At 34.2% G+C, this 9,001-nt stretch overlaps 2 protein-coding genes across 4 annotated transcripts in view; one reads left to right on the forward strand and one right to left on the reverse strand.

Moving 5' to 3' along the window:
- Nucleotides 1-3,040, reverse strand: part of LOC120623614 (kinesin-related protein 4-like) — a 54,985-nt gene extending 51,945 nt beyond the window's left edge. For all 3 annotated transcript variants that reach the window (XM_039889680.1, XM_039889679.1, XM_039889681.1), the window contains exons 1-3: nucleotides 2,748-3,040; nucleotides 1,765-1,999; nucleotides 1,217-1,373 (exon numbers count right to left, since the gene is read on the reverse strand). In XM_039889680.1, the coding sequence (XP_039745614.1) occupies nucleotides 1,217-1,373; nucleotides 1,765-1,999; nucleotides 2,748-2,898 (543 nt within the window). In that variant the 5' untranslated portion in view covers nucleotides 2,899-3,040. The remainder of the gene's footprint in view (nucleotides 1-1,216; nucleotides 1,374-1,764; nucleotides 2,000-2,747) is intronic.
- Nucleotides 3,041-3,584: 544 nt separating this feature from the next.
- Nucleotides 3,585-7,569, forward strand: LOC120624125 (protein MAK16 homolog A). The gene is made up of 8 exons (XM_039890483.1): nucleotides 3,585-3,715; nucleotides 3,800-3,846; nucleotides 3,926-4,069; nucleotides 4,983-5,165; nucleotides 5,950-6,079; nucleotides 6,242-6,448; nucleotides 6,922-6,993; nucleotides 7,461-7,569. The coding sequence occupies exons 1-8, from the start codon at nucleotides 3,701-3,703 to the stop codon at nucleotides 7,557-7,559; spliced, it is 897 nt and encodes a 298-aa protein (XP_039746417.1). The 5' UTR covers nucleotides 3,585-3,700; the 3' UTR covers nucleotides 7,560-7,569.
- Nucleotides 7,570-9,001: the final 1,432 nt, after the last annotated feature.

A 9,001-nucleotide genomic window follows, 5' to 3' on the forward strand; every position in this document is an offset into this window, starting at 1 on the left:
CGTCTTAGACGGCATGATCACTTACCACCAGCAGGGCTAGCACAGGCAGGAGACAAAAATTACATCCCTCAATTTTATCCCCTGAAAAGGAATTCAATCATTAACTTGTCAACCTGCTAAAGCACGAAAACAGGGAATAGGAAAAGTTTATCCCACACACAAGCACATAAATTATTTGGATATTATTTCCACTTGTACGCCACTGCTCTGAGAGTTCCTGCCCCCGGGGAGGTAATTGTCTCCTGCCCATGCTGGCCGTGCAGAAGCTTGATGCCTTTGATCTCATGGTAAATGCCGACATCATATAAAATCGTAGAAATCATAGGGACAGTGGAAATTTACTACAGATTCTAGTGAGCGTCTATCCCAAGGCCTCTAGCCTTAGTACAAAATTTGATAGTTCGCAATAGAGGAGTCATTTTAGAATTTCAAATTCTATACAGTCAAAGTAAAATGGACCTAATATAAATCTATTTGAGTCACAATTCCTGTAATTCTGTATTAACTGTAAGTCTGTTACACTCTGTCAAAAGCCTTAGCTGAAGAATTGTAAGAGAATTTGAGTTTAATGCAATTTAGAAAGCAACTCCTCAATTGCGAGCGACCTTTATCTTTTATTAAGATTACAGTACTTAAGCCACGATTGATTTAAGACGACTTCGTCAAAAAGCAAGGTCAAAACTTACTATGATAACTATTGTAACACATGGATAGTTTACATACTCAGCATTTTTAGTTCTGTTGTTATCGAAACCAAACTGGGATTGGATTTAGCTCACATTACAAAGGTCAGACTAGTGTAAAACAATACAGCGGTGACTAAGAATTTGCAATGGACCTTGAAGAATTTGATGCAAAATGTCATCTACACGAGGCTCAACTAAATTTTAATTCAATTTTCATAATTTTCTTATGAAGCATTGTATGAAAACTATACTGATAATATTTTTTGGTTTAATATTAAATTGGTTAACATTTGTCAGAGTTATGGCGTTAAATCATCAAACACTTAAGTCCTCTCTCCCGAAGTAAATGAACTGAGTTTTGGGGTAAAATGTTTCCTATGTCCTACCTTGTAGTATGAAATCAAATTGTACATGCTGTCATTTTTGCTTTCGTTTTTTTTTTTAAATATCTTCAATGTAATAATTCAACCCTTTACAGTTTTATAAGTATAGATAAAGCTAGTGAAATAAAATTAAATAAGTTATGTTACCTCTCTCATAACTTGAAGCACTTCTTCAGGGGAAGTGGTTACTTTCTCTGTGGCATCAACTTTTACACCTTGTCCAAAAGTCTCATGAATTTTGATACGTTTTTCTAAATTCAGCAAGTCTATCAGTGTTTCATTGTATATTTCAACATAAGATACCCTGAAAATAGTCTCTTAAGATTCAACATACACAAAATTCATAGAGAAAAAAAGTTGAAAGTTAACTCTGTATAAAAAAAGTTATAAAGGTTAAAATTGTTTCTTAGAATTTAAATTTGTAACAGATAGCAAGGTTTAAAGTTAACATATAAATTTGATTGTTGCTTTATTGAGAATGAGATACTGATATCATGCAGATGCTCAGGGAGACTTCCTGACTATTGGATTAAAAGGGAATAACCTAACCTAACACCTATTAAAAAAATAGTGGTTACTTCAAACACATAGCTAAGAATTGTTTGAATTGTTGGCAGGTTCTCAGTTATATAAAAATATGCTAATAAAGTCAAGTCAGCAAAATGAATATTGTGAAATGAGGGCAATAAGATTACCTCACTAAAAAATCTCTGTCAGGAACATTTTTAATGATATCATAGAGATTGAGTACAGCAAGAGGTATGATGCCAGGGGCATCATCAGTTCCCGTCATGGTATATGTCTTGCCTGATGAGGTCTGGCCGTAAGCAAAGATGGTTCCATTGAAGCCAGCAGTAGCAGCCGCAACAATTGGTTTAGCAATATCATTGTATACGTTGCTGGTTTTTGTTGTTTCATCATAAACTTTGTCTGGAACAGAAAAACCATTAAGGCGAGATGGAAAGCTGCAACTGGTTAAATGCTCTAACAATTTATGTACCTTTTAAGCAATTAAAATATCACTTGATTTGTGAAGGAAAACATTGTGAGGAATGTGGTGGACTACAAACTGCTTGGTAAAGAACTGTCATGCATGCATGCATCATGCATAAGGCCATTAATAGGTTGATATAGAATAAGATATTTGATGTTTTTGCAAAATTTAATGTAACTGTGGGGTATGATCTTATTACCTAAACTGATGGGCATTAACTGCTGCATATCTTTCTATACTATTTTTAATACCATGCATTGGTGCCGCCTGCTGCACAGTATAGTTTGTATTCAAATCTGTTTAAGTTATTAATAGTTAGTATTTTATAAATCTCCTAATGAGACTTTATATTCAAAAAAAAATTCCTTGTATATTTTTTCATTCCTCTCTACTTTATACTTGACACAATAACATATCATCATCATGACTTGAAGAAATCTAAGAAAAAAACCTTAGTTATCAAAAACCGCCCAATTGAAGGTGTTCGGTAGTGAAAGAAACTATAAATCACTGTTCAACAGTCAGGTAATCTTATCCTTAGTTCAGCGTAGCCGAGAAAAAAAGGCATAAAAAAGATTTGTAAGTAGCCTTGATAATGACGTAAAGACCGAGGAAGGCACTGTTTGGAAAACAACCTCCTCACCAACCCACTCACCGGCTACATAATAACAAACAAAGACTTACCGAAAGTGAACACAGGTCCACACTCTCTACCATTCTGATCTATCTGAATAAGAGCGTTGTTGTTTACGCGCCATTGGAGTAAAAGCTTGTCTTCTAATTCGCGTCGAATCAAAGGCCGGACTTTAACAACTACTTTTATATTATCACTCATGTTACTTAAAATTAATGTACGTAAAAAATGTATTTAATATATTTAATTCTTCAATAAAATATGTCCACAATGTGCTGATTCCTACATTTTTTTAACATTTAAAAATATTTTTTTTATCAAATTCTCTGCACCGCACAGACCAGAAAAAACCGTCACATTCACCTACGAATTTTCAAATTAAAATCACAGATTGATAATAACTTTCATGGCACACAGACAATGTATATATTAAAAGAAATTTTGAATTTGAATTTGAATTTGAATAATTATTATACCAAATATCCCTGGATACAATATAAACACAAATTGAAATCAGTCAATCCTTTTTTAAAGATTCCGTTAAGATTGTTGCTGCAGCCAAACATTATAAAACAAATAAACCAACCGACACATTTTCACATTTAAAATATTAGAACCTAGTGATTTCGGATGGCATATATTGTTGGTATTTGGCGTGACAGTAACGTAGACAAAGAAATAGTTCGGCAAAAAATATCTTGTTACTTATACTCAAAATAAATAAGGATAAGTATACTAGCCACGCAAGTTAGAGATCTGTACTGTAGTACAGTTCAGTACAGATCTGTAGATCAGTAGTGTGTAGAGAGTAATCACATTGATTAATACAAGTTACTAAATTATACAGGATTCAGGACTCTGTGGTTAATGTCAGATGTCAATCTTTATTATTTTCTCTGTAGCTTATGCAATTAAAATTGTGTGATTGTCAATGTAATTCCCATGTGTACTTGATTCATCTTTAAATATTAATTCTATGTGGTTATTAAATAATTGAATCAAAATGCAACACGACGATGTACGTATTATTATAATTATGTTTGCAGTACCTCACATTATCAATATCGAATGCCATTTTAAGAAAATTCACATTTTTTTGTAGGTTGTTTGGGCGATCATCAACAAAACACATTGTTCCCACAAAGTAACGTAAGTAAAGTTATTTTAAGCTTTTCTTTAATTAATAATAACTTTACTTATTGTTATAGAGCGATTTTTTATGTTTTAGAACTTCGACACAACACTTTTGCCGAAATGAATATAACCTCACAGGTTTATGCAGTCGGTCGTCATGTCCTCTCGCAAACAGTAAATATGCAACCATTAGAGAAGAAAATGGTATTATTTATTTGTTTATGAAGACTGCAGAAAGGTATAACGTTGTTTCTTATTATTTTTTAAATACTCTATTAGTAATAAGCAATACAGAATACCCTGTAATAATGTCAAACAATATCGCTGGTTTCCATGTGCCTTTTGGCATAGGCGTCTAGGATCTGGCGCCATTGGACTCTATTTGTTGCTGTATCCTTAAAACTCAAATGTTTGTTTGATATCATCTTCACATCCTTTCGGCTGTCTTTTTGTTTGCCATCCCTGGGATATAGCAGTACTACTTTTTTTCTCAAATTTTCTAGGCGGCATCTGAGTACATGTATCATATTTTAAAACTGCAAAGACTGACAAGCAATTCATCACAAAAATAAAATGTGTGGACAGACAGACAATTATTTTTAATATAAGGTATTATACAATTTCTTAAGGTAAACAATGACCATTCCTAGATGGAAACTTTACTTATGAATTAGTGGCAATGAGGGACTAAGAGAATGTAACAATATACTGGGATTACTAACCTCTCTGCATAGAATGGTGGTTATGGGGAAATCCACCTGGAATGGAATGGAATGGAAAAAAATGGAATAGGTATAAAGTTAGCAGGTGACTGTTATAGGCTATTGATTAATGACTGATAATATGATATGCAGTTTCTATTACACTTACATTGAATCTGCTTCTGGAGCCATTTATTCCACTATGCTGCACCAAACTTGATGGAAGGCTTATAGATATAGCTTCCTGGAGGATACATTTTAGACTGGGAAATCAAAAGGGATCCCTTGGTTTTCTTTAAAAGTTAAATAAACAAAAAAGTCACAGGCAAAAGATCTAGTATTTTACATACTACCTGTCTTGATGCAAAAGTCTGTCTTGTTGTAAAAGGTCTTCACATCTTTGTTTAAACAAAGTACTATATTTTTATATTAATATTTAGCTACTTTCAGAGTAATGTTTCCAGCACAGCAATGGGAAAAGGTTAAGTTGTCAAGAAATTTTGAAAAGGCTATTTATCAAATAAATGAGAATCTATTATACTGGCCAGGTTTTATTAAAGCAAAATGTAAGCAAAGATTTGTGAAAATAACACAATACTTAATACGTATGAGAAAACTCAAGCTGAGACGAGTGTAAGTAATCCACCAATTAGTCTAATAAGTACTAAGCAAAACAAATGAAATGGGCTTTAATGTTTTTTTACCGCCTTCTCACATCATATCAACTCAATATTAACTAGAATTGTTAAGGTGCTGAGACAAATAAAAGAAAGAATTTAAATATAAATAACCTATATGGTTCTTCACAGTGAAAGAAAAGATATTATGTTATTCTTGACATTCTGATTATATTATTCACTTAACAAATTTCACTAAAATGTTCTCAATAAGCTCATGTTCACCTCTAATGAAAATCAAAGTAAAAAGTGTGGTTTTCTCATTATTTTTTCAAGGTTAAAATAAACAAAAACACTTTAAATATCATTTATGATTATTTTGGTTATATTACTTAATAGTGATATTTCCTCTAAATAAGGTATAAACACATTTAAAATTAATCTATATTATGACCACTTCTAGAGTTCTTTGAAAGTGCAAAAAAATTGAGTGCATTTTGAGTAATTAAATATCACTTGCTAAAAGAGAGGGTAAAGAAATAGAAGGAAATCTGCATTCCTGGGAGTTATACTGTACAAGCAGTCTACTAATCCACACTTGGCCAATATTTAGGAACATGAAGAAAACCCTTCTCATTCTCAGCAAATACCTTTGCTCTATTAATGTCTTAGTCACTGAATTGAGTCAGTGTTGAATATGTATATAATATGGTGTGGGAAGGCCTTGCCATCTACAAGTAACCCTAAATTTAAAGTTTGTATATTATATTCAATGTTTTCAATGCTTTTAAATTGTACAGGAAAGAATTAGTTCCAATACAGCGCAAAATAGAGAGACGTGAGCGACGTAGGGAGGAGAAAGCATTAGTTGCAGCCAGGATTGATAATGCGATAGAGAAACAGTTGCTCGAGAGGTTAAAGAAAGGAAGTGTAAGTATGGGAATATTAATAGTTTTTTCGTCTCAAACGATAACCTAGCGCTTTAATTAAGTAGATACAAATCCCAAATACTACTTTAATAATTTTAAAAGTAAATTGAGTAAATAATTGAGACAATTTTTTTTTTTCTCAATGCATTATTTATTTTTACAGTATAATGACATTTACAACTTCCCTCAAATGGCCTTTGACGCCGCCCTCAAAGCTGAGGAAGTTTCCAGTGAGAGTGAGGCTGAAAAGACAGATGAAGAAGAAGAAGTAGAGAAAGAGATGGAACCAGAGCTTGAAAGAGAACTACAAAAGAATATTGAGGAAGTTGATGAGTTTGTTGAAGCTGACAGCGATATGGATAGTGAAGTGGTAAGATTTTATGTGCCATAAATTATTATTTATGTTTACCTATTATATGTAATTTTTTTACGAGAAATTTAATTTATAGCATTTTATTCACATATAAGCAACCACACGAGACTGTATGGTTTCTCATATGTTTTCAATTATTATTTTAGCAGTAATGAATATAGGAATATATAATAGTTATAATACTTTAATGTTGTTATAACCGTGACTATCTGACCTGCATGGCTAGCATGGGCAGGAGGCAGTTATTGTGCACTGGTGCACAAGTGGAAATAATATCCAAATGATATATGTGTAAGATAAGGTAAACTCCTCCTATGCCATGTTCCTGTACTTTAGCAGGTAGACTCTATTTATATTCCTTATCAGGGGATATAATTTTTATTTCCTGCCGGTGCTAGCTCTGCTGAAGTCTTTTCAAGTACAAATTTATTACAAGTTATATACAAGATAAGACTTACATTCTATTTCAGGATAGTGAATCTGGTAGGAAAGAAGGCGCTGACGTGGGTAGTGATTTTGAATCTGACACATCTGATATTGAGGTAAGTTTTTTTTCTTTTATTTATTTATAAAGGTTTTTTGATAGCGCTTGTTGTGAGCTCATCTGGGTAAGTACTGCAACCATGCTTATTTCTACCGGCTAAGCAGCATTGGTGCAATGCTGTGTTCCGGCTTTTAAGGCTTATCACCTACGCTTAAGGTTGATGGACACATGGCAGCATGTTGTATGATGTTTTCCTTGTATACCCTGCGATGTGATACTGTTTATAGAAGGTGGTTTTTCACTTACCGTTGGGAGGGTCATTTGCACTATCCGTCATTTATTACCAACAGGCGATATAGTTCATTGCATTATAACTTTTTAACTATATTAATATTCTTGTACAATTTATAAAACCATTTGTTAAGCGTTGGAACTTCCCATTCTTACTAGGAAAAAAGACTATTGTTTGGTAATACTCTGCTTTTAATAAAAACTGTTTGTCTTTAAATTTTGTTATTTTGACAGGACATATCCATGAAGATAGCAAGCAAGAAGCCACGCGTTGAGATCGAGTATGAAACAGAACCAGTGGCTAGTGTCTCGAGAAAGAAAATAAAGCATTAATACTATTGGAGTAAATTGTTTTCTTTTAATATATTTTGGTGAAAAACCTACGCTTTTCCACGGCTGATTGTGAAACCTCTTAAACGTACCGGAACAGCTTAGCGGCACGACTTTGTTGGTAACCAGTGGCCTTAGTACAAGATTTGCTCAGCCCGAGCTAAAGAATTGTAGGCAAATTTGAGCTTTAATACAATATAAAAAGATCCATTACAAACCTTTGTTAAACAAAAATCAGTAGTACAGGATTGGCGACTATACTTTACTTTGAAGACACAGAGTTTGACACGCAAACGACGGTTCGTTTGTGAGCCATCAAGGCCTTAGTACAAGATTTGCTAGCTCGCAATCGAGGAGTTGTTTTCGAGTATGGAAATGCATGTACATCGGAATAAAATGGATCTTTTCATATTGTATTAAAGCTCAAATTTGCCTACAATTCTTTAGCTCGGGCTTTTTACAAACCTTTGTTAAACAAAAATCAGTAGTACAGGATTGGCGACTATACTTTACTTTGAATACACAGAGTTTGGCACGCAAACGACGATTCGATTGTGAGCGATAAAATGTTGAACTAAGACTACTGGTAACTAGCCACGGCTTAAAACCCTCGCACCAAACCAGACTAGAGAAAATTCAGATATTTAAAATTACAAAACTACTCCTTCGTTTTACGATTCTCCGATCTCCCAGCAAGCCTTGGTCGCCGCCAAGAACAGCATCACTTACCTTGCTGGAACAAATTTAGCATCTTCTGCTTGTATTATATACTTCGTCAAAAGAATTCTGCGTTTATGCATCAACGCGGGGCAGGAACAGATCAAGTGCAGCGGCGTCTCCGCAGCCTCTTTGCAGAGTCTGCATAGATATGTGTCCCGCAGCATTATAAATAATAATAATAATAAATAAATATACTACGACAATACACACATCGCCATCTAGCCCCAAAGTAAGCGTAGCTTGTTTTATGGGTACTAAGATGACTGATGAATATTTTGATAAATAATATACGTAAATACTTATAATATACATATAAACACCCAGACACTGAAAAACATTCATGTTCATCACACAAACATTTTCCAGTCGTGGGAATCGAACCCACGGCCTTGGACACAGAAAGCAGGGCCGCTGCCCAATGCGCCAATCGGCCGTCAAAACCATATAAGGTTAAACATGTCAACATATTAAGCTCACAGTGTCCCGTAAGCGCTCGCACTAGGATGCATAGGTTTCTGTTGATTGTTTATGCCTCAAACGCGGCCCTCCTGTTGAATGATTTTACTAGCACTCGAGAGTGGTTCATTCCTGGGGGTTGTCTCCAGCGAATGAGTATATAGTAATTGCAATAGGTTTGTAGGGCGAGTTGTACCAGGCTTTTGGGTATTCCGAAGACTGGCTCAGGGCCTATTTGCTTCTCCAAATCAACTGTTATTGCAAGTTCA

The sequence above is a fragment of the Pararge aegeria genome, chromosome 5 (genome assembly GCF_905163445.1).
Source record: "Pararge aegeria chromosome 5, ilParAegt1.1, whole genome shotgun sequence".
NCBI classification, from domain to species: domain Eukaryota; kingdom Metazoa; phylum Arthropoda; class Insecta; order Lepidoptera; family Nymphalidae; genus Pararge; species Pararge aegeria.

Coding starts and splice junctions, on each gene's coding strand:
- LOC120624125 (XM_039890483.1), top strand. Junction 4,070..4,982: donor TTTATGAAGACTGCAGAAAG/GTATAACGTTGT, acceptor AGCTACTTTCAG/AGTAATGTTTCCAGCACAGC. Junction 5,166..5,949: donor AAACTCAAGCTGAGACGAGT/GTAAGTAATCCA, acceptor TAAATTGTACAG/GAAAGAATTAGTTCCAATAC.